Source organism: Scyliorhinus torazame, chromosome 9 (genome assembly GCF_047496885.1).
Source record: "Scyliorhinus torazame isolate Kashiwa2021f chromosome 9, sScyTor2.1, whole genome shotgun sequence".
Lineage (NCBI taxonomy): Eukaryota > Metazoa > Chordata > Chondrichthyes > Carcharhiniformes > Scyliorhinidae > Scyliorhinus > Scyliorhinus torazame.
The window spans coordinates 266,447,003-266,472,626 of record NC_092715.1 but is presented as its reverse complement, the minus strand read 5'-3'; the positions used below and the strand labels follow the sequence as shown (position 1 = coordinate 266,472,626).

At 48.1% G+C, this 25,624-nt stretch overlaps 1 protein-coding gene across 1 annotated transcript in view; it reads left to right on the top strand.

Moving 5' to 3' along the window:
* The first annotated feature begins 5,360 nt into the window (after nucleotides 1-5,360).
* The window catches only part of pgm5 (phosphoglucomutase 5), a 380,558-nt gene continuing 360,294 nt past the window's right edge, over nucleotides 5,361-25,624 (top strand). The window contains exon 1 of the mRNA XM_072517425.1: nucleotides 5,361-5,808. Within this exon, the coding sequence (XP_072373526.1) occupies nucleotides 5,551-5,808 (258 nt within the window). The 5' untranslated portion in view covers nucleotides 5,361-5,550. The remainder of the gene's footprint in view (nucleotides 5,809-25,624) is intronic.

Here is a 25,624-nt window from a genome sequence, read left to right as displayed (position 1 = left end):
GGACAGGGTTTTGATGCGATGGTACCTGGCCATCTGTATGGTTTTGAAATCTGATTCGAGGAAACTCATAGATTGCTTTAGAGGGTGGCTTAATTTCTGGGATGAGAGGGGTTGTCCTACAAGAGATGGAGTAGAATGGGCCTGTGTTCTAGAGTTTAGAAGAACAAGAGCTGATCTAATTGAAACAGAAACGTATTTAGAGGCTTATTAAGATGATATAAATAGGAGCAGGAGTAGACCATTCAGCCCCTCCAATATGAGCATGGCTGAATTTGGGCTTCAACTCTACTTTCTTGTCCATTCCCCACATTCCTTGAATATCTTTTCAGCTTTAAATATATTCAACTTGGAGCACCCACAACCATGGGGGGGGGTTAGATCCTTCGAGGAAATTTCTCCTCCTCAGTCCTAAATGGCCAACCCCTGGTTCTGAGACTGGCTGCCCAGCCAAGGGGAAAATCCTCCATGTCCACGCTGTCAGCTCTCTTCAGAACCTTGTAATTTCAATGCGATCACCTCTCACGCCTCCATACCCCAGAGAATATCGACCCAGTGTACTTAGTCTCTCATCATGGGATAACCCTTTCATCCCAGGGAATCAATCTAGTAACCTTCAGGGTACACTGCCTGGAGATGAAAAGCTAGTATCACGGTAATGGATACCATTTCTGACACTGATTGAATTTCTTTACTCAAGAGAGGTGTGAATCTGCCCAGTATGTTCAAATCACATTCCGGTTTTGAACATGAAGGGAATCAGATGGAGCAGCGGTAGAAAATCAGCCAGGATCTTATTGAATTATGGAACTGGCTAAATGGTATCTGATCCTCCTATTTCATTGTGTTTTTAAATCGATAAGGAGTAAGTTGCCCAAAGAGCTATTTATGCCGACAGGGACAAAGCATTACTGGCAGACGGATTTTTACGAAGGATTTAGTAAATGCGATGGAAGTTTTTTTTTAAAATGGTTGTGAAATGTTTGGCTAGCTCCCAGTCCAGCTCCTGGACACAAACCTGTGGACAGGACAGAATTTCTCTTACTTATCACTGATCGTCTTGGAGCATGCAGGGTGGAGGGCATCCCACCCTTTTGATCCTCTTCTGCAATTCGTGGAGATTGTGGCTGATCAGTATTTTAATTCTATTTCCCCACCATGGTCCTGTAACCTTTAATAACATTGCCTCACAAATTCGATCGATCAAGTTTGGAAAGGTTCAATTAATGCCCCAGCCTCAAAAGTCTTTTTGTGGGGAAGGGTTTCCCAGATTTTTATATTCCCCTTTGTACGAAGAGGTTCTCCCTGATATCACCCCTGAATGATGGAGCTCTGTTTAAGGCAATACCCTCTTGTTCTGGATTTGCTCCATAAGATAACAGATTCTCTCTTCCCTTTATCATCCATATTCAAGCGAATGCAGGCCAAGATTGCCGTGGTAATTTAACACTGAAGAGAAATGCAAAACACCACTGCACTGGTGCACTAGAGGGTGCTGGTGAGATAGATAGAAATGTCCCCTTGCTTGTGCATGTGGCTCTTCCATATATGACCTGGGGAGTACATATTGAGAACATACATATTGGAAAAGGACATCTTGCATCAGCGAGATTGAATGGCCTCCTATTCTGTTTGAATGCAGTGGTTCTAATGATGCTGACACTCTGTGCTATTCCAGAAAGTAACAAAAGTAACTATTATATGAATGACATTACACATGTCTTAATAGGAAAGAGAAGGTTTTGCGAAGGGAAAACATTTAGGGCTTGTCTAACGACAGCCTGCATTTTTGTAGCACCTTTTACCCAGTCAAACCTGGATCCAAGGTTCTTAACAGAAATATTTTTTCAAAATTCAAAAGACAGCACTAGGACTGATGACAAAAAGCTTGATCGAACAGATTTCAAGAAGGATCTTAGAGGAATAGAGAAGGCTGACAGGTTTAGGGAGTTCAATCCAGAGCTGAACTTGGGCAGCTCGAGGCACAGCCGTCAATAGCGGAGCAATTACAATAGGCACAAACTGGAGTGGAGCAATGCAAGGCTGGTAGTGCTGGAGAAGGTTAGAGGTGGGGCAATGCATGCACTTAATGGGGAAAAAAGCTAAAATGTAGCAGATGTCCAGATTTTGGGCGCTAATTATAATCTCGCAGAAGCAAATCATCGTTTTCTGGAAAGGAAGGCCTTACCTTGGGGTCCTGCATTGGATGATTTCAACTTCATTAAAGACATTGATGTGTTTTGCCTGGGATCTATCCCAAGACACTCTGCTTTACTCAGACTGCTGTGTGCCAAGCCAGCTGGGGTTGCATAGTGACATTACTGATTCAACAGGGCAGCTAACCATTCATGATGTTCTACTGGTATATTTTCATCAGTTTTCTTTTCAAAATCTAATCTGTAACTCTGTTTTAGAGCACTCCTGTTGCTGATGGGCATGAGGGAGCTATTGTAGGTCAGTTGGACTGAAGGCCTTGCTTGCGCTCTAAGTTCAATGTAACTTGTATTTGTGAAGTGAGTTTAAGCAAGTTAAATATCTGGAGGTGTTTCGTAAGATCGGCCGGAATCTGACACTGAACTACATAACGTGATATTAGAACAGGTTAACAAAAAGCTTGGTCAAAGAGGTAGGTTTTTTTAAGGAGTGTCTTGAAGGAGCAATTTAGGGAGAGAATACTATGAATGGGGATATTCCCCATTTCTGTTTAAAGCACTGTGCACTCTTACATTTATTCTACATAACACTCAGTGAAAATGTTTTATCCACAGCCATAGTGTTAGCACAGTGGGTAGCACTGTAGCTTCACAGTGCCAGTGTCCCAGGTCCGATTCCCGTCTTGGGTCAGTGTCTGTGCGGAGTCTGCGTGGGTTTCCTCTGGGTGCTCCGGTTTCCCCTCACCGGTCCTGAAAGACGTGGGGCGGGATTCTCTGATCACCGACACCGAAATTGTGTTCGGTGAGCGGCTGGAGAATCTTAGTCCAGCCGCCCCACAGTCGGGGGAGGACCGATCCGCGGGCAGGAGGGACTTTGGCAGCGGCTGGGGGCATTGTTGGGGGGGTAGTCCGGGGGTCTACCAGCCAAAGGGGGGGCACTATTTGTCAGGCCGGGTCCGCCTGTGGCCGGCGCCATGTTGCACAGCATGGCCGCTGCAGGCTGCCGCGATGTGCATGCCACGGACCCGGCAATTCTCCGGCCGTATCGGCAGCTAGAGCAGGTGCTCTATGCTGCCTTGTTGCTAGCCCCCCACCAAGCGGAGGAAAGGTGGCCATTTTGCACCACATTTTCGGCCATAAAATGCCACAGTTCCTACAACGGCGTCAGGACATAGCCTGAAAATCAGAGAATCCAGATCGTGCTTGTTAGGTGAATTGGACATTCTGAATTCTCCCTGTGTGTACCCAAACAGGTGCCGGAGTGTGGCGACTAGGGGCTTTTCACAGTAACTTCATTGCAGTGTTAATGTAAGCCTACTTGTGACAATAATAAACACTTATTATTATTATTATGCCCTGCTCTTAGATTGAGGGGCTTATTTTATTGGATTGAATGGAAGCACTTGTAGTTTCACACGTGGCCATCAGCTGTGCTCTTCTCTAATTTATATGATAATGTTCCAATAATTAAGGGATTATTGAAAATGGAACAAAAAAAACCCATGTAAGCGTGAAAGTTGATTGTTTATTCATCTGCGCCGAGCAAAAAACATTAAGTCAAAAGTATTTGGGAATTTCAGCTCCGGAATAAACAATGTGTCAAGATAATTGCTATTGTATGCTACATCATATCATGAATGTGAGGCAAACCTTTTCACCCACAGGGTGCTTGGAGCCAGGAACGGACTTCCTGAGAGGGTGGTGGAGGCAGGTTTGATTGAGGTATTCAAAAGGGAATTGGATTGGCTATCTGAAAAGAGAGAATGCACAAGGTTACGGGGACAAGGCAGGGGAATGGGATTCGGGAGAATGCTCTTTGGGAGCCAGTGCACACTCAATGGGCTGAATGGCCATCTGTGCTAAGGATCCTGTGATATCAACTGTAATGCAAGCATATAATGTAATACTGACAGGAATACTACCAAGTTTCTATATCACCTTTCATAATCTCTGATATAACGACTTTTTGAAGTATAGTTGTTGCTGGAGGAAATACACCAGTGACTGCATGCACAGCATGATTCCACAAACAGCAATGTCATAATAAACAGATAATCTGTGACATTGATAAGGGATAAATTTTGGCCAGAAAAGCAGGGTGACATGGAGCCATGAAACTGTTAATATCCACCGAAAGGGGCAAAATCACATCTGTGATTAACATTTCTTGCTGACAGACCCAATCCCTCTGACAGGGCAGTCTTTCCTCAGTACGGCATTCCATATCGGAGTGGGACTTGAACCTACCACCGTTGCCTCAGTGGATGCCGGTGCTACTTACTGAAGCACAGCTCACACCGACAAACCAAGACCTAATGCGATGCCTTTGGCAGTATTATCAATGGGCAAGTTCTTTAATCCATTTTTAAATGGATCAAGGTTACAATTTATTCTCCTGACAATGAAATATGGAAATGAAATATTTCCTGACCCCCCCCCCCCCCCCCCCCCAAGCCTGTCCACTATTTGCAAGGCCCAAGTCGGGAGTGTGATGGAATACTCTCCACTGTCCTGGATGAGTTCAGCTCCAACAACACTCAGGAAGCTCAACACCATCCAGGACAAAGCAACCCCGCTTGATTGCTCCCCCTTCCACCCACATCAACATTCACCCCCTCCACCACCGACACACAGTGGCAGCCGTATGTACCGTCTACAAGATGCACTGCAGTAACTCACCAAGGTTCCTTTGACAGCACTTTCCAAACCCACGACCTCTACCGTCTAGAAGGACAAGAGCAGCAGATACCTGGGAACCCCACCACCTGGAGGTTCCCCTCCAAGTCACTCACCACCCGGACTTGGAAATATATCGGGGATCCTTCACTGTTGCTGGGGCAACACCCTGGAACTCCCTCCCTAACAGCACAGTGGGTGTACCTACAGCCGAAGGACTGCAGCGGTTCAAGAAGGCAGCTCGGCACCATCTTCTCGAGGGGCAATTAGGGATGGACAATAAATGTTGACCTTGGCAGCCCACATACCGAGGATGAATTGAAAAACGCACAACTGATCCGGTAAAGACTCGCAAATCCCCTAAGGAGCGAAACATTTTGATGGCAGCTTTCACAGGGGCTTGTCGAGGAGGGAAGGAGACAGACCTGGCCCCCATCAGGAGGTGCTTGGATTGAGACAGAGCTGTGCTCAGGGACTGACAGCGAGTGATTCTCTGTAACAAGTGTTGGCTGCTGCACACACACACAGCGTCCAGTTACAAACACTGGCTCGAGTGCATCATCCTCCAACGCTCTTTCCAGGGGCTATTTTTGGCTGGCTGTTGCAGTTCCTTCCAAAGTGTTCAGCTCCCTCCCCTCCCCTCCCCCGTTGTTCTCACTCTGTCCCTGTTGGCAGCTCCGAGCTGCCAGTCTGCGAGCTGAGCGGGGACAGAGCGCAGTCAGAGATGGAAAGCACCCCCATCCCGGTGGTCACGGTGCAGACCGTCCCGTACGACGACCAGAGACCCGGCACCAGCGGCTTGAGGAAGAAAACCTCCGTGTTCGAGAGCAAGAGGAACTACCTGCAGAACTTTACACAGAGCGTCCTGACTTCCATCGACCTGCGGGACCGCCAGGGCTGCACCATGGTGATGGGCAGTGATGGCAGATACTTCAGCAGGACCGCCATAGAGACCATTGTGCAGATGGCAGCTGCCAACGGGGTAAGGCTGTCTTTCCAAATCTAACCCCCTCCCCAAAGCAGAGCATTCGGGAAAAAAAAACAAGGCAGATTCTCATAGAAACTGCCCCAGGAATCTCACCAAAAAGAATGTTTTTTGTTCTATCACATAAAACAAAAATTACTTTACTCGCCTCACACCCCAGACAATATGGACAATTTAATCGCAATAATCTTGATTAGTGTCACAAGTAGGTTTAACATTAACACTGCAATGAAGCTACTGTGAACAGCCCCTAGTCGCCACACTCCAGCGCCTGGAAAAATATTCACCCTCAATCCAGCGCAGGCATTGCGCAGAGGGAACAGCCAATCTCTTTATGGAAATATAGATTGGGAATCCAGGAAAATGCAGCCCCAGTGAGCGGCTTCGAAACACCAGCCGAGGCTCTCCCTCTCCACACCAACCTGCTTTGAAACCACTTTCCAAACAGACCCAGTTTAGGTGGAAAGGAACTGAATATTGACTTATTCCACGCTAGGGATAATTTTTAACATGTAGAAGGTTAACCTGATGTCAGCTCGAAGAAGCTAATAATAATCGCTTATTGTCACAAGTCGGCTTCAATGAAGTTACTGAGAAAAGCCCCTAGTCGCCACATTCCGGCGCCTGTTCGGGGAGGCCGGTACGGGAATTGAACCCGCGCTGCTGGCCTTGTTCTGCATTACAAGCCAGCTGTTTAGCTCACTGTGCTAAACCAGCCGCAATGGATCAGGTGGATCTGTGTCTCAAGCCAGAATTGGTAATTGAGTCACTTATTGTCACAAGTAGGCTCCAAATGAAGTTACTGTGAAAAGCCCCTAGTCGCCACATTCCAGCGCCTGTTCGGGGAGGCTGGTGCAGTGTTGCTAATTTGCCAGTGCACTGAATATCGCAACATTTCACAGACAAAGCAACTCAGTATTTTGACACGGCTGAATTCAGTATATTCCCCTTCCTCAGGTGTCATGTTTTACAATGTGGTTCTCTAGCCTTTCAGCGCCTTTGATCATGGCCAACATCTTGGTCTTGTTTTCAAATCATGTACCTGTTCTAAAATATCCCAATTAGTTTTGTGTGTTTTCCAACTGATCTTCATCCTATGTCTCAAAAACCACACGCCTGGTGTCGTTAATCCTCCATTGACTTGCTCTTGTTCCAAATTCACATCTATACAGTAACGTGGACCAGATGTAATATTTTAATAATCCCACTCTGCTTTCCATAAAGATGGCCTTATTTCAGAAGCGGTCTAGCATTTTTGCAAAGTTTTCTTTTGGAAGTGTTGTGTGTTTTCCGATGTCTTGATCACTCAATCACTGTCGATCGTGGCACGGTAGCACAGTGGTTAACACTGTTGCTTCACTGCGCCAGGGACCTGGATTCGATTCCCGGCTTGGGTCACTGTCTGCGCGGAGTCTGGACGTTCTCCCCGTGTCTGCGTGGGTTTCCTCCGGGTGCTCCGGTTTCCTCCCACAGGTCCCGAAAGACGTGCTTGTTAGGTGAATTGGACATTCTGAAATCTCCCTCTGTGTACCCGAACAGGCGCCGGAATGTGGTGACTAGGGTATTTTCACAGCGACTTCATTGCAGTGTTAATGTAAGCCTACTTGTGATACTAATAAAGATGATTATTATGGTATATTGATCTGACGGAACTAAATCTGTGAAGACAGTTCGGGAGTAGAGGGTGGAACTTGCAATACTGGGTGTTGAGCTGAATATTGAGCACCTTCAGCGTAGCTCCGACACAATTTGGAAATTGGCACTTTAACCATTTGCATTTATTTATGCGGCACCTTTAACATAGTGAAATGTCCCCAGACGCTTCACAGAAGCATTAACATTAGGCACCGAGCCACAGAATGAGATGTTAGGACCACTGCTTCGTAAAAGGAGTGCCTGAAGAAGAAGGGGAAAGGGCCAGTTCCAGAGCCTGATACCTCAGCAACTGAAGGCATGGCCGTCAGTCCTAGAGTAACAGAGAGTGAGAAAGAGCAAGTGGCCAGAATGGGAGGAGTGCAGAGATCCTGGTGGTTGGAGAATTGGAGGAGACTACAGATGTAAAGAGGGGCAAGGCCACATTACATAGGATATAAGCAGGCCATTCGGCCCAACCAGTCCCTGCTGATACTTCTGAGCCTCCTCTTATCTCACCTAAATCTATCAATGCAACTCTCTATTCCAATCTCACTCATACATTTGCCTAGCTTCCCATTAAACTGCAACTATACTATTCACTTTAACCGCAACTGTAGCTGCAAGTTCCACCTTCTTAACACCCTGAGTGAAGTTTCCTTTGAATTTCTGATTGGGTTTCTTGATCACTGCCCTATATTGATGGCTTTGATTTAGCTCTTCCCCATAAGAGGAAATGTTCCTCGGATTTCACGCCATTAAAATTTTAAAGACCTCTGCTAGGTCACCCCTCAAACTTCATTTTTCAAGAGAAAAGAGACCCAGCCTGTCGATCCATTCTTGATACGTACACCTGCACATTTCAGTTATCGTCCTTGTAAATCTTCTCTGCACTCTTTCCAATGTCTCTATTTCCTCTTTATAATGTGGCTACTAAAACTGCAGCCAGTGGTCCAATCAGTGGTCCAATCAAGGTCCCCCCACCCCCAGGAATGAAGCCGAGTGCCTGGTTTGCTTTTTTCATGGCCTTGCTAATCCATGGCACAACTTTTAGTGTTTGATGTATTTGTATTCCCAAATCCGTTTGTTCCTCCAACCCACCTCGACTCGCACTTTCCAGGAAATAAGTGACCTCCCTATTACTTCTATGAAAACGTCCTCCCTCACGTTCGTGAATATGGCTATCAAAACAAGTAGGCCAACATGTTTGCCACTAAGTTAGATTTCCCATCTTGAATTTTCAGTAAAGCTATCAGTGACATTTTTTAAATGAATCAGCGAGACGCCCAAAGGCATAACGCAGGACACTAAACCTAAGAGTTTTAAGACTGTTGGAGGTGGATCAGACAATAATTAGATGATGCCGTATCTTTACTTTTAAGAGTGGTGACGAGATGATAGATACGTTGATGTCAGTGGTGAAAATTCTGGAGACTGTGATGTATCGTGATTCTAACAGTGGAAGTATAAGATGGAAGAAAATGTCTAGGACACAGCATAAAGCACTAATTACTTGCAACTCCATCTCAAACCTTTTTTTAATGATTATATATTGGAATTTTCAAATTTCTTTACAAAATTGCCTCAAAAAAGGCATAAGCAGAAAGATGGCCACATGTATCAATGTACAACAGATACAGCACAAAAGAGGAGCAAGATGCTCTTGCTGTAGAGGGAGTGCAGCAAAGGTTTACCAGACTGATTCCTGGGATGGCGGGACTGATGTAGGAGGAGAGATTGAGTCGGTTAGGATTGTATTCGCTGGAGTTCAGAAGAATGAGCGAGGCTCTCGTAGAAACCTATAAAATTCTAACAGGACTGGACAGGGTTGATGCAGGAAGGATGTTCCCGATGGTGGGGGTGTCCAGAACCAGGAGTCACAGTCTGAGGATACGGGGTAGACCATTTAGGACAGAGATGAGGAGAAATTTCTTCACCCAGAGAGCGGTGAGCCTGTGGAATTCTCTAACACACAAAGCAGTTGATGGCGACAGACACCAGGAATAAGACCACACAAAACTAGTGGTCACAGCGTTTTACAGCACAGAAAGAGGCCCTTCAGCCTATCTCATCCATGCTGGCCATCAAGCACCTAACTATTCTAATCACATTTTCCAACACTTGGTCTGTAGCCTTGTGCGCTAGGGCATTTCAAACGCTCTGCCTCCACCACACTTTCAGGCAGCGAGTTCCAGACTCCCACCCCCCTCTGGGTGGAAAGGTTTTTCCTCACATCTCCCGCCCATAGGCCTTCTGAACCACCTTATCTACTTGTCCTGCTTCCCCCCTCAGAGTTCATGATTCAATCATTGTCGTCACTTTGTTTGGGTAACGATACCTAACGTATGTGATATGAAAAAGATGTTGCTTTCTCCTCAGTGACTTAGCGTTGGCTCAGAATTAAACTAATCTGGTACTTGCTTCCCGTAAAGCCCTGTTTCCATTTCAAAGCTGTTATTTGTGATACCTTTTGGATGAGGAGAATGAAGAGCTGAAGGGTAGGCCAAGGAATCCTGCTGCATCTGTGGCTCATTGCAACCCACGCACCAATCAGAGCCGAGGCAAGGTTTTCAGACAACAAAACTAATGTGACAGCCAGGATCATTCATCTGTCTCTTAAACATCATTGAGCAACTTGTGGCAGTCTTCAACTGTAACAATCTGAATTTCTATAGCCTCCTAAAGTAGTCAAACATCCTGGTGTTTCACAGGAACATTAAAGGGCAAAATTTGACAACGGTGAGCTCATGACCTCTGACTCACTCCCAGGACTCCAAAGGTGTGCAGGTTGGCCAAAGTGGATTGGCCATGATCGATGTGCGGGGTTACAGGGGTAGGATGGGGAAGTGGGCCTGGGTAGGGTGCTCTTTCAGAGGGTCGGGGCAGACTCGATGGGGCCAAATGGCCTCCTTCTGCACTGTAGGGATTCTCTGGAGGACAGTGTTACTCTGCGTCACCCAGACATCGCGAGGAACACAGTTCTGCAGAGTTGTGTGGCTGCCATTGGCACTCGGTACAATTGTTGGCTCAAGGTTCCAATCTAATACATTTGCTGACAGTAATCTGACATGACTTTGGAAAGATTTCCTGAGTCAGCCTGGAGGAGTGCCCACACATTTCACAGCCCTTTCAATGGAATATACAGCCTAGAAATCAGGCCGTCCGGTCTGATCGGCCATGCACCTCATGAATATCCTCCTGTCCTTTTCCATGCTACTATCTGCGTACCCATTCTGTTCCTCGCTCCTCAGCCTCCACTTAAATGCATCAATGTCACTCGCCTCAACCCCTCCATGTGGCAGCAAATGCCACATTCCCACCGCGCTCTGGATGGAGAGGTTTCTCACAAATTCGCCTTGATGGCCGTGTTCGACTAGCAGGAATGATACATGTCGTGCAACTATCTCCCGGGAGGAGATAGCACAGCTGTCTCCCCTCCTTCCTTTCTGAATTCAGCCTCGCTGGACACGCTTTTACTGTTGCTGCCATCAGACAGATGAACCTGGTACATGAGAGTATCAGAAGCTGCTGGAAAATCTGGGATTCAGAGATCGGAGCCCCTGCCCCCCCCCCCCCCCCACTCCCCCGCCACCCCTCCCCCTCCCCTGACATCGGGGACCACTGGCAGACAAGGGAAACACTCCCAAACCTCCAACACAGAGGGACAACCCCCCCCCCCTCAATGGTCGGTTCATACTCCCAGCACCACTGTTTTTGAAAACTCACCACTATTCTTAGAAGTCCCCCTATCCCAAAAAGGGGCGACATTCAAAATGGTGATCAGGGATTCTCACTCCCCGACTCCGATGCAGGCAACCCATACCTTCACCGAAGATTTCATCTACTTACCACTTAGTAGCATCGATCCTGGGTCCCGCATTGCTAAGTAAGTAAAGTAGACTTTGGAATAACCACTATTTCAGGTTAAATTAAGTTATTTTAGTATATTTTTTATTTTAAAAGCTGCAATTACTTTCTTTACAGAAAGGTAAAACGATCTTGCTTCTGGATCCTTCTGGTTGGTTGAAGGGACCTTCAGGCCCACCTTGACAATCAATCTTCTTTTAAAAATCTGGTCTTCTTTAGATGTATTCGTTGATGAGCTCAGTTGCTGTGTCTTATCTTTCCCATGTACCGAGCTGTGAGAGCTGGCTCTGCTGGCTGTCTCTGAGCTGTCTCTGAGCTGACTCTTCCTACTCTTTAAATTCTAGACTTCCTTAGATCTATGAGCTGTTTTAGCTCGGCTGCTTTGCCTTCCTGTCCCTTTCCCATGGCCGAGCTGACTGTAAGCTGACTCTGCTTCTCCGCCTCTCTCTGAGTTCTGGTTCTGGTAGTTCCTGCTCTGGTCTCCGGGTTTATATTCTCTTTCTAACAGTTATTAAGTTTTTATGACTTTATTGTAAAGTAACTCTTGATTTTCTTTGATTGTAATAAGCTTCTTTGATCTAAACATTCTAATACAACATAGATCTGATTACATTGTTTCCTTTGTGATGTTCAAAATGCTTTGACTTCAAGAGGTGTTACTTTTAATTCCTGTCATTTCTATAGTTTTATTTTTCAATTGTGTCCTCAGCTCATAATTTTGACTTTGATTTTGGCTTTGAATTATGTTTCTCGTAGACTGATAGTCTCCAGTTTTCTTTAATTTACCTGGTATTAGCAAATTTTCACACCTAGAATTGTCACCAAATTCAACTGAACCTCATCCTTTCTTTTCCAGCTGTTCACTAAAATAGTTAATTTCAATGAAGGTGTGAACCATTGTTTTTGGCTTAATTCAAAATCTTGTTTGTCTTGTTTGCTAAGCCTGCTTGACCAAGGATATCTGCATTTTACAATCCTGCTCTTTGCAGCTGCTGTTAACCGTTTGTGGAATCTTTCCCTGTATCCTCTCATGTTTCTTTCAGACCAGATATTGCCAGACTTCCATGTTTCAAATGACACATCTTTCCATATTTTCAATAACACCACGCAGGCATCAGGGTGACCCAACCCCCTCCCTTATCCTCACCTGCATCAGGACACCCCTCCATTCTATGTCGCCGCTCTCCCCCACCCCTCCCACCGCCAGGCAGACGCAGCAGCCCCTTCTCCAGCAATGCCCCCTTCCCCAACATAATGGGAACACCCCCAATGGAGTTCCCTTCAGGCCCCGCTCATAGCGCCGCCCCCTTTGCCCTGCCTCCAGAACAGCCAATCTGGCAGTGCCAACCAGTCACTACCCCTCAGGTTGGGGGTGCCAGGTTGGCTGTGCCAGGTCGGCAGTGCCAGAGTGCCAGGTGCTGTGCCAGGGTAATGACAGGCAATGTCCCTCACCACCCAGGGGCTATACGCACCTCCGTGCCCCCAGCATGGTCATCACAAATTGTTTTTGGAAACTAGTAATGATGCCCACCTTAGTGGTGGGGTGGGGGAGAGACAGAGCACATCTGGAAGCAACAGTGTGAATCTATAAAAATACGTGGTAATCAGATTCACTCCCGCGCTGAGCATGACGGGGTGGGGGGGAGGGGGGAGATCTCAAGGAATGTCTAATGAGCAGAATTGTTCACCAGTAATCCAACCCAGAGATATTCTTTCAAAGAAATTAAGGTATTGTGGAAGGGAGGGAGAGGAGAGGCAATGGCAACTAAATAGTATAATTTTGAAGAGAGTATGGTGACCTTGGGGATTCACATCCGCGGAGCTTTGTGTCGATAAAGCTGTACGTACAGAATCCTTGGCTTTGTAAAGAGGCGCAGAATACAAAAGCCAGGAATTTAAGTTAAATCTTTATAAAATAGATGTTTAGGCCTTTGCTGGAGGATTGTGTTGAATTCTACGCACCATAAAAAAGGGGAGGCGGTGACATAGCGGCATTGTCACTGCTCTAGGAGACCAGAGACCCAGAGTCATGCTCTGCGAACCCAGGTTCGAATCCTGTCACTGCAGGTGGTGAAATTTGAATTCAATTAAACAAAAACCTGGAATTAAAAGTCTAATGATGGCCATGAAACCTTTGTCGATTGTCGTAAAAACCCATCTGGTTCACTAATGTCCTTTTGGGAAGGAAATCTGCTGCCCTTACCCGGTCTGGCCAATATGTGACTCCAGCCCCACAGCAAAGTGGTTGACTCTTAACTGCCCCCTAAAGGACAATTAAGGATGGGCAATAAATGCTGGCTCAGTTTGCAAAACCCACATCCCGTGAACGAATAAAAATAAATAAATGAAAGAGAGTGCAGAGGACATTTATGAGAACGATGCCAGCAACGAGGGATTTCAGTTGCGTGGATCTGGATTCGCTGGTTTCCCCAGCCGTGTGTTTCTTGGCGGCCTGCCATTGGCTGGTGGCGAGATTCTCTACTCCCGCTGCTTGCCAATGGGATTTCCCATTGAAGACCCCCCTCCCCCCAGACCGGCGGGAGACCCGCGGGCAGGTTGCCCTGCCGACGGGAACAGAGAACCCAATGGTCGGAGAAATCTCGCGGAGACTGGAGAGCCTGCAATTGCTGTTTGAGGAGACAAGGTAACTTTCAGAAGGAAATTGGATAAATCCATGAAAAAGAATCCTTTGTAGGGCTATGGAGAAAGAGCAGGGAGGGTGGGTGTGGTGGGGGTGGGGGAGTGGGATTAATTGGATAGCTCTTTGACAGAGCTAGCACAAGCACAATGGGCTGAATGGCCTCCTTCACTACACCGCAAGATTTTAATTCCCAACCTCTGCTCCTTCCTAGTTTTCAACGACCAATGGCTGCGTATTAACAAAGCTAACAAAACGCTGCATAAATGTTGGATAAAATTTAATGAGCATGTGGAATGAGTGCCTTTATAAAAGCAATTTAGGATTTGAATAAGGTAGCAAACATGAATTCTATCAAATACTAATTCGGTGTGTGTTTTCCATGCTGCTGTTTGCAAATGCAAGAGTAGGAATGTTGCACTGTAGCAGTGACGTTAATAGAAAAATGAGTTACGCAAGTAGAGAGAGAGAGTGAAACATTGAGTGAATGCAGCAAGTGATAGAGAGAGATAGACGGCAGCAGTGTTTGCAATCAGGAAAACTGCCCAAAGACAGGATCACTTTCACTCTATTAAAAAAAAATCAACTTTCATTCGTCCAGAAGGATTCTATACTTTGGAAGGTCTTACACCAAAGATTACTGCCTCGCATTATTATTTTATGAATGTATATAATAAAGAAATTACTTGTATTAATGAGAGCACATTGCATTACCCAGGACATCTCAGAGGGCTTTACAGCAACTAAATATTTGGGAGTGCAGTTTCTGTTTTAAACACGGCAACCAATTTGCTCATAGCACGCTCTCACAAACAGCAATCCGATAATGACAAGATAATCTATTTCAGTGAGGGATAAATATTGGCCAGGTACTAATTTTTATTACCCAGATCGATGACGACAAGAATTAGTTTAAAGCCATATCTCCCAATATAGGAGGGATGTCCGAGGTAGGTTCTTTACTCAGAGAGTGAGTAGAGTGTGGAATGGACTGCCTGCTGTGATAGTGGAGTCGGACACTTTAGGAACTTTCAAGCGGTTATTGGATAGGCACATGGAGCACACCAGAATGACAGGGAGTGGGATAGCTTGATCTTGGTTTCGGACAACATCGAGGGCCGAAGGGCCTGTTCTGTGCTGTACTGTTCTATGTTCTATCTAACTTGGAAAATACTTAAGGATTTAGAATTCATGTATGACATTGGTCAATGTCGTCATAGTTAAAAGCAATAATTTTAGTCTAACGGGAGTAAGTTTCAAGGCTATTTGCGATTATCAATTCCTCTTGTTGGATGTTTTTAATCTAGCTGAGCATTTCAGAGTTCACATATTAGGTTATAGCTTACATAAATCGTCAGTGAACCAGCTAGCTCGTAATTTAGAAATGTCATAACATAAAATCAATTATTTTCAAATTTATTGAAATTTTCTTTTTGTAAATTGATTTTGCAGCTATGGAACCCAATGTTTCAGAACAATTATATTTGGTAGTCAGTATATTACAGTCGACAGTGACTCTGACTAAAACAGCACGATAGAAATTATTGAACCCCAACATTACAACAGCTGTAATATGCTGAAGCTAAGGTAGAATCTAACGAGTAAGGTTGATTCACCCACAGCAGTTGTGCCTTTAAGTTCAGAGGTGAACAAGACTTGATCCTTCAGTCTCAGTGTTATTCCTGATGAAAGCCAATTTAGGTCCAAGATTTTCTTCAAGCTGAGTCGCCGTGCCGTGGTCGCACTGGCATTTCATGCAATGTCTGAAAGCTACGCTGCTGTTGTGGATACAGGGATTAAAAAAATCCCCAGGGCTCATGGATCATCCCTCTCTCACTCCGTTACGCAGTCTATAGGACTCGTAGCGCGTTGCCATATAATATGCTGGGACCTTCAAGAATCTGCTTTGAACATGTTGAAATATTGAGCATGCTGTGTTTGGTCTTTTATACCTTACGAAGGAATCCACCAAACACCTCGACTTGTCCAAACCAGAATCTTTTATTGAGTCTCGTGTGGTAAGATAGCAATTTGATACAGAGCGCGTTATCATGGAGCCTGCTTAGTACTCCTCTGGAACTTGCACCTAGCATTGACCAATCTCAATCTTCTTCTGAAGATGGCCGGATGTGTCTCCCCTTATATGGGGACACGTGAGTTTGGTGTTTCTGTACCGCCACCTGCTGGTTGGAGGTCACGCACCATCTATCTATGATATAGCCCATAGGCATATCACCACAGAGTGGAATATGTTCCAGGAATAATTTCAGTAAGGGTGTTGTGATGATTTTTTGATTTATCCTTTCCAGTAACAATTTTCATCAGACAGAAAAATCCATATGCTGTCTATTTTGACAGCATAAAAATCAGAGTCAAGCTGGCCTGAGGCTGGTATAATGACCCAAAAATGTAAGAATGAAAATGGCCAATCTGATTTGTGATTGCCCAGCAAGCCTGATAGCCATTTAAGAAAAAGCTGTCGGCCATATGGCCCATTGAAGCTGCCTTGCCATCTAAAAGATCATGACTGGTCTACAACCTTAACCTCACTTTCCTGCCCTATTCACAGATTCCCTGAGTGCCAAAATAGCTTTATTTTTAAATGTCTAATTTAGGTGCAATTTAGCCTGGCCAATCTGCCTACCCTGCACATCTTTTGGGATGTGGGGGTGAGACTGTAGCGCACAAAGACTCCGTGAGACAAATAGAGTGAAGTCGATGAGGCTTTATTAAGCGTGTCTGTTCCCCCGCAGCTCGATAGTAGAATGGCCTGCGGGAGAGGACTCTGGCTTCTTATACTCCGCCTTCGGGGCGGAGCTAGAGGTCAACGGCCAACCAGGACCCGGGATCTGTCAGCCAATGACATTAGGGCTTCCAGTCCCACATGACCCCTAATACATACTACCACATTCACCCCTTGTCAAAAATGAACCCGGCGGGGTGATGCTTCGCATGGTGGTAAGGGTTTACAGGGCTGGTCCTGGGAGGAAAACATTCACATGGCAATACAGTATGTACAATTTTGTCCTGTTTCAACTATTTACAGAAGGTATCGGGAGAAAAGCAAAATGTTCTTGTGAAAGATCGACGCCACGAGTCGGTTGGGCGGTCTGGTCGTCCGTGTCGATCGCCTCGGCCCCGGTGGTGGTGGTGGTGCTTGTACCGGTGTTGTCGTCTCCGGGAGCCTTACGGTTTCAGCTTGGGCTTTATTCTTGGTCGGGCCTGAGGGGAGGGGAACCGATCCTCCTGGGAAGGGGGCGGTCGCGGGGTGCGGCGGTGGCAGGAAGGGGGGGGTTGGGTGAATGGTGTCGGGGGGGTGTGTGTGTTGCTGGCGGGCGCCAGATCCCGCAGGGAGACCGTGTCCTGTCGGCCGTCGGGGTACTCCATGTAAGCGTACTGCGGGTTCGCGTGGAGGAGGTGAACCCTTTCGACCAATGGGTCCGCCTTGTGTGCCCGCACATGCTTTCGGAGCAAGATGGGTCCTGGGACCGCCAGCCAGGTCGGCAGCGACATTCCAGAGGAGGACCTCCTAGGGAAGACAAGGAGACGCTCATGAGGCGTTTGATTAGTGCTCGTACATAATAGCGACCGGATGGAGTGGAGAGCGTCCGGGAGGACCTCCTGCCACCGTGAAACTGGGAGGTCCCTGGACCGTAGGGCCAGTAAGACTGTCTTCCAGACCGTGCCGTTCTCCCTCTCTACTTGCCCGTTCCCCCGGGGGTTGTAGCTGGTCGTCCTGCTTGAGGCTATGCCCTTGCTGAGCAGGAACTGGCGCAGCTCGTCACACATGAAAGAGGACCCCCTGTCGCTGTGGACGTATGCGGGGCAACCGAACAGTGTGAAGATGGTGTTCAGGGCTTTAATGACTGTGGCCGCGGTCATGTCAGAGCAGGGAATGGCGAATGGGAAGTGGGAGTATTCATCCACCACATTAAGAAAGTATGTGTTGCGGTCGGTGGAGGGGAGGGGCCCTTTGAAATCGCGACTAAGGCGTTCAAAGGGGCGGGAAGCCTTAATCAGGTGCGCACCATCCGGCCTGAAAAAATGCGGTTTGCATTCCGCGCAGATGTGGCAGTCCCTTATGACTGTACAGACCTCCTCTAAAGAGTATGGGAGATTGCGGGACTTGATAAAGTGGAAAAACCGAGTGACCCCCGGGTGGCAGAGGTCCTCGTGGAGGGTTTGGAGGCGGTTAATTTGTGCGTTGGCACATGTGCCGCGGGATAGGGCATCGGACGGCTCGTTCAGCTTTCCGGGACGATACAAAATCTCGTAGTTGAAGGTGGAGAGCTCGATCCTCCACCTTAAGATCTTGTCGTTTTTGATTTTGCCCCGCAGTGCATTATCGAACATGAAGGCTACCGACCGTTGGTCGGTGAGGAGAGTGAATCTCCTGCCAGCCAGGTAATGCCTCCAATGTCGCACAGCTTCCACTATGGCTTGGGCTTCCTTTTCCACTGAGGAGTGGCGGATTTCTGAAGCGTGGAGGGTTCGAGAGAAAAAGGCCACGGGTCTGCCCGCTTGGTTAAGGGTGGCCGCTAGAACTACGTCGGAGGCGTCGCTCTCGACCTGGAAGGGGAGGGACTCGTCGATGGCGCGCATCGTGGCCTTTGCGATATCCGCTTTGATGCGGCTGAAGGCCTGGCAAGCCTCTGTCGACAGAGGGAAGGTCGTGGTCTGTATTAGGGGGCGGGCCTTGTCTGCGTACTGGGGGACCCACTGGGCGTAGTATGAAAAAAACCCCAGGCAGCGTTTCAGGGCTTTTGAGCAGTGCGGGAGGGGAAATTCCATGAGGGCGCGCATACGTTCGGGGTCGGGGCCTATTATCCCATTGCGCACTACGTAGCCCAGAATGGCTAGCCGGTTGGTGCTAAAAACGCACTTGTCCTCGTTGTACGTGAGGTTCAAGGCTTTGGCGGTCTGGAGGAATTTTTGGAGGTTGTGTCGTGGTCCTGCTGGTCGTGGCCGCAGATGGTTACATTGTCGAGATACGGGAACGTGGCCCGCAACCCATGTTGATCAACCATTCGGTCCATCTCCCGTTGGAAGACCGAGACCCCGTTTGTGACGCCAAATGGGACCCTTAGGAAATGGTATAATCGCCCGTCTGCCTCGAAGGCTGTGTACTTGCGGTCACTTGGGCGGATGGGGAGCTGATGGTAGGTGGACTTGAGGTCCACGGTGGAGAAGACTTTATATTGGGCAATCCGATTGACCATGTCGGATATGCGGGGGAGAGGGTACGCGTCTAGTTGTGTGTACCTGTTGATGGTCTATGACCATCCTTTGTTTCTCCCCTGTCTTCACGACTACCACCTGTGCTCTCCAGGGACTATTGCTGGCCTGGATTATGCCTTCCTTTAGTAGCCGCTGGACTTCGGACCGAATGAAGGTCCGGTCCTGGGCGCTGTACCGTCTGCTCCTAGTGGCGACGGGTTTGCAATCCGGGGTGAGGTTCGCAAACAAGGACGGGGGTTGCACCTTGAGGGTTGCGAGGCCGCAGATAGTGAGTGGGGGTATTGGACCGCCGAATTTGAACATAAGGCTCTGTAGATTGCACTGGAAATCTAATCCCAGTAAAGTGGGGGCGCAGAGTTGGGGAAGGACGTGTAGTTTGTAGTTTTTGAACTCCCTCCCCTGCACCGTTAGGGTAACTATGCAGAAACCTTGGATCTGAACGGAGTGGGATCCTGCAGCTAGGGAAATCTTTTGTGCGCTGGGATAGGTGGTCAAGGAACAGCGTCTTACCGTGTCGGGGTGGATAAAGCTCTCCGTGCTCCCGGAGTCGACTAGGCATGGTGTCTCGTGGCCGTTTATTAGCACCGTTGTCGTCGTCGTCTGGAGTGTCCAGGGCCGAGCTTGATCGAGCGTAATTGAAGCGAGACGTGGTTGTAGTAGTGGAGTGGGGTCCGTTGTTGCCGTCCAAGATGGCGTCGGGGCTGAACAAAATGGCTGCCCCCATACATCGCACATGGCTGGGGGGTCACAAGATGGCGGCGGGGGTGGACAAAATGGGCGCCCCCACACGTCGTACAGGTCTGGGGTGGTCCAAGATGGCGGCGCCCTTCCTCCCCTCGTGGTGGCCGGGACCCAAAATGTCGGCGTCTGCGGGTCGCACATGGGGCGCTGGGGGGGTTGGGAGCGTTAGGACCGCGCGGGGCTCCCTCATCTCTGGGGACAGCGGTGGTCGGAACCCAAGTTGGTAGCGCCGGCGGGTCAGACGTGGGGCGCGGGGGGGGTTTTGGGGGGCGTTAGAGACGCGCAGAACTCCCTCTTCTCCGGGGAGAGCGGTGGTCGGGACCCAAAGTGGTAGCGCCGGCGGGTCATACATGGGGCGCGGGGGGTGGGGGGGGGGGGGTTGGGGAGCATAAGCGGCGTGCAGGGCTCCCTGTTCTCCCGGGACCGCGGTGGTCGGGACCCAGAGCGGCTGCGCCTGCGGGTCGTACATGGGGCGCTGGGGGGGTTGGGGAGCGTAAACAGCTTGCAGGGCTCCCTGTTCTCCCGGGACAGCGGCGACCTCGCGGGACCGGCACACAACCGCGAAATGGCCCTTTTTCCCGCAGCTTTTGCAGATTGCTGCGCGGGCCGGGCAGCGCTGCCGGGGGTGTTTCGCCTGGCCGCAGAAATAGCAGCGGGCGCCCCCGGTGCGACTTGGCGTTTGGACCGCGCAAGCCTGTGGGGTGTCCGGGGGGGGGGGTGGGTTTGTCGCGACGGGTACGTACGGAGCCCAATGGGCTGCCGCGCGGTCGGGGCCGTAGGCGCGGGCGGGTATTACGCGCGGCCACGTCTAGGGAGGCTGCTAGGGCCCGGGCCTCTGAGAGTCCTAGCGACTCTCTTTCTAGAAGTCTTTGGCGGATTTGGGAAGAATTCATACCTGCCACAAAAGCATCGCGCATTAACATGTTTGTGTGTTCATTTGTGTTCACCGAAGGGCAGCTGCAGGCTCGTCCCAAAATCAACAGCGCGGCGTAGAATTCGTCCATCGATTCTCCGGGACCTTGTCGTCTCGTCGCGAGCTGGTAGCGAGCGTAGATTTGGTTAACTGGGCGGACATAGAGACTTTTCAGTGCTGTGAACGCCGTCTGGAAATCCTCCGCGTTTCGATGAGGGAGAAGATCTCCGTGCTTACCCTCGAGTGCAGGACCTGTAGTTTTTGGTCTTGTGTGACCCGGCCGGTGGCCGTTCTGAGGTAGGCCTCGAAACAAGTCTGCCAGTGCTTGAAGGCTGCTGCCACGTTCACTGCGTGGGGGCTGATCCTCAGGCATTCCGGGATGATCCTGAGCTCCATAGTCCTTTTTAGGCACGCTTAATAAATTGTAGCGCACAAAGACTCCGTGAGACCAATAGAGTGAAGTCGATGAGGCTTTATTAAGCGTGTCTGTTCCCCCGCAGCTCGATAGTAGAATGGCCTGCGGGGGAGGACTCCGGCTTCTTATACTCCGCCTTCAGGGCGGAGCTAGAAGTCAACGGCCAACCAGGACCCGGGATCTGTCAGCCAATGACATTAGGGCTTCCAGTCCCACATGACCCCTAATACATACTACCACAGAGACCCACGCAGACAGGGGGGAGAATGGTGCCAAAATATCTGTTGATCTCCATCCTGAATACATCACAGCTCCTCAGGGTAGAGAATCCCGAAGAGAGGCATAAATATCCTGGCCGCGAGGTTTGCTAGTGTCACACGGGAGGGTTTAAACTAGTATGGCAGGGGGGTGGGCACGGGAGCAATAGGTCAGAAGGTGAGAGCATTGAGGGAGAACTAGGGAATAGGGACAGTGTGGCTCTGAGGCAGAGCAGACGGGGAAAAGTTGCTGAACACAGCGGGTCTGGTGGCCTGAAGTGCATATGTTTTAATGCAAGGAGCATTACGGGTAAGGCAGATGAACTTAGAGCTTGGATTACTACTTGGAACTATGATGTTGTTGCCATTACAGAGACCTGGTTGAGGGAAGGGCAGGATTGGCAGCTAAACGTTCCAGGATTTAGATGTTTCAGGCGGGATAGAGGGGGATGTAAAAGGGGAGGCGGAGTTGCGCTACTTGTTCGGGAGAATATCACAGCTATACTGCGAGAGGACACCTCAGAGGGCAGTGAGGCTATATGGGTAGAGATCAGGAATAAGAAGGGTGCAGTCACAATGTTGGGGGTATACTACAGGCCTCCCAACAGCCAGTGGGAGATAGAGGAGCAGATAGGTAGACAGATTTTGGAAAAGAGTAAAAACAACAGGGTTGTGGTGATGGGAGACTTCAACTTCCCCAATATTGACTGGGACTCACTTAGTGCCAGGGGCTTAGACGGGGCGGAGTTTGTAAGGAGCATCCAGGAGGGCTTCTTAAAACAATATGTAAACAGTCCAACTAGGGAAGGGGCAGTACTGGACCTGGTATTGGGGAATGAGCCCGGCCAGGTGGTAGATGTTTCAGTAGGGGAGCATTTCGGTAACAGTGACCACAATTCAGTAAGTTTTAAAGTACTGGTGGACAAGGATAAGAGTGGTCCGAGGATGAATGTGCTAAATTGGGGGAAGGCTAATTATAACAATATTAGGCGGGAACTGAAGAACATAGATTGGGGGCGGATGTTTGAGGGCAAATCAACATCTGACATGTGGGAGGCTTTCAAGTGTCAGTTGAAAGGAATACAGGACAGGCATGTTCCTGTGAGGAAGAAAGATAAATACGGCAATTTTCGGGAACCTTGGATGACGAGTGATATTGTAGGCCTCGTCAAAAAGAAAAAGGAGGCATTTGTCAGGGCTAAAAGGCTGGGAACAGACGAAGCCTGTGTGGCATATAAGGAAAGTAGGAAGGAACTTAAGCAAGGAGTCAGGAGGGCTAGAAGGGGTCACGAAAAGTCATTAGCAAATAGGGTTAAGGAAAATCCCAAGGCTTTTTACACGTACATAAAAAGCAAGAGGGTAGCCAGGGAAAGGGTTGGCCCACTGAAGGATAGGCAAGGGAATCTATGTGTGGAGCCAGAGGAAATGGGCGAGGTACTAAATGAATACTTTGCATCAGTATTCACCAAAGAGAAGGAATTGGTAGATGTTGAGTCTGGAGAAGGGGGTGTAGATAGCCTGGGTCACATTGTGATCCAAAAAGACGAGGTGTTGGGTGTCTTAAAAAATATTAAGGTAGATAAGTCCCCAGGGCCTGATGGGATCTACCCCAGAATACTGAAGGAGGCTGGAGAGGAAATTGCTGAGGCCTTGACAGAAATCTTTGGATCCTCGCTGTCTTCAGGGGATGTCCCGGAGGACTGGAGAATAGCCAATGTTGTTCCTCTGTTTAAGAAGGGTAGCAAGGATAATCCCGGGAACTACAGGCCGGTGAGCCTTACTTCAGTGGTAGGGAAATTACTGGAGAGAATTCTTCGAGACAGGATCTACTCCCATTTGGAAGCAAATGGACGTATTAGTGAGAGGCAGCACGGTTTTGTGAAGGGGAGGTCGTGTCTCACTAACTTGATAGAGTTTTTCGAGGAGGTCACTAAGATGATTGATGCAGGTAGGGCAGTAGATGTTGTCTATATGGACTTCAGTAAGGCCTTTGACAAGGTCCCTCATGGTAGACTAGTACAAAAGGTGAAGTCACACGGGATCAGGGGTGAACTGGCAAGGTGGATACAGAACTGGCTAGGCCATAGAAGGCAGAGGGTAGCAATGGAGGGATGCTTTTCTAATTGGAGGGCTGTGACCAGTGGTGTTCCACAGGGATCAGTGCTGGGACCTTTGCTCTTTGTAGTATATATAAATGATTTGGAGGAAAATGTAACTGGTCTGATTAGTAAGTTTGCAGACGACACAAAGGTTGGTGGAATTGCGGATAGCGATGAGGACTGTCTGAGGATACAGCAGGATTTAGATTGTCTGGAGACTTGGGCGGAGAGATGGCAGATGGAGTTTAATCCGGACAAATGTGAGGTAATGCATTTTGGAAGGGCTAATGCAGGTAGGGAATATACAGTGAATGGTAGAACCCTCAAGAGTATTGAAAGTCAAAGAGATCTAGGAGTACAGGTCCACAGGTCATTGAAAGGGGCAACACAGGTGGAGAAGGTAGTCAAGAAGGCATACGGCATGCTTGCCTTCATTGGCCGGGGCATTGAGTATAAGAATTGGCAAGTCATGTTGCAGCTGTATAGAACCTTAGTTAGGCCACACTTGGAGTATAGTGTTCAATTCTGGTCGCCACACTACCTGAAGGATGTGGAGGCTTTAGAGAGGGTGCAGAAGAGATTTACCAGAATGTTGCCTGGTATGGAGGGCATAAGCTATGAGGAGCGATTGAATAAACTCGGTTTGTTCTCACTGGAACGAAGGAGGTTGAGGGGCGACCTGATAGAGGTATACAAAATTATGAGGGGCATAGACAGAGTGGATAGTCAGAGGGGTAGAGGGGTAGAGGGGTCAATTACTAGGGGGCATAGGTTTAAGGTGAGAGGGGCAAGGTTTAGAGTAGATGTACGAGGCAAGTTTTTTACGCAGAGGGTAGTGGGTGCCTGGAACTCACTACCGGAGGAGGTAGTGGAAGCAGGGACGATAGGGACATTTAAGGGGCATCTTGACAAATATATGAATAGGATGGGAATAGAAGGATACGGACCCAGGAAGTGTAGAAGATTGTAGTTTAGTCGGGCAGTATGGTCGGCACGGGCTTGGAGGGCCGAAGGGCCTGTTCCTGTGCTGTACATTTCTTTGTTCTTTGTTCTTTGTATTCACAATCCTCTGAGTGAAGAAACCTGTCTCCGCCCTAAGTCCTAAATGGCCGGCCCATTACTGTGAGACGGTGACCTCCCTGTTCTGGACTCTCCAGGCACAGGAAATAAGCATTGTCTTCATTGCAATTTGGGTTTATCTGTTTTTCATTTCTGAAAATGACAAATGTTTCTTGAGCAAATGCAGATCCGGTCTGAACTCGATAATTAAAGAATGTTCTGCAATAGCAGTAACGGGACATCTGTGTTGCGTTATTGTGGGTGGCTCATTGATACAATTGGATTCATTGTAGCCCAGGTAGAGAAGCATTTTGTTCCAGTAAAACAAAATGTAGTTAATATACAGAAATTCCAGACTTTATAATGTGAAACAGGTTGTTGAAGAAGCAAATCACGGAAAGTGATAGGGCTCATAAATATGTTATCAGATATTTAGGAATATGTATAATTTGCTAAAGAATCAGTCTTTCGCAATGCATCACGGAGGTTGTTAGCTCCAGAAATTATAGGCAGCATTATAATTCTGCTTTATTAATGTTATCCCTTGCAGAGTTCACTCACTACCACGCAGCCTTTCTAAGCAGTTGTTGAGGCTGGTTATAATTCCCAAACTTGGAAACTGTAGTGGATTGGGATTTTAAAAATGCTGATTTCATTTTGGTGATTTAATGTAAACCTCCTGTTTAATGGAAATGTTAGTGATGCCTCTGAATCTTGACAACTGCACTGCCCTTATATGCCTACATGTGTTGGCACTGATCGCAAATGCGATGTCATACTTACACGATGTGGAAATGCCGGCTTTGGACTGGGGTGAGCACAGTAAGAAGTCTTACAACACCAGGTTAAAGTCCAAGAGGTTTGTTTCAAATCACTAGCTTTCGGAGCACTGCTCCTTCCTCAGGTGAATGAAGAGGTAGGTTCCAGAAACATACATGCAGACAAAGTCAAAGA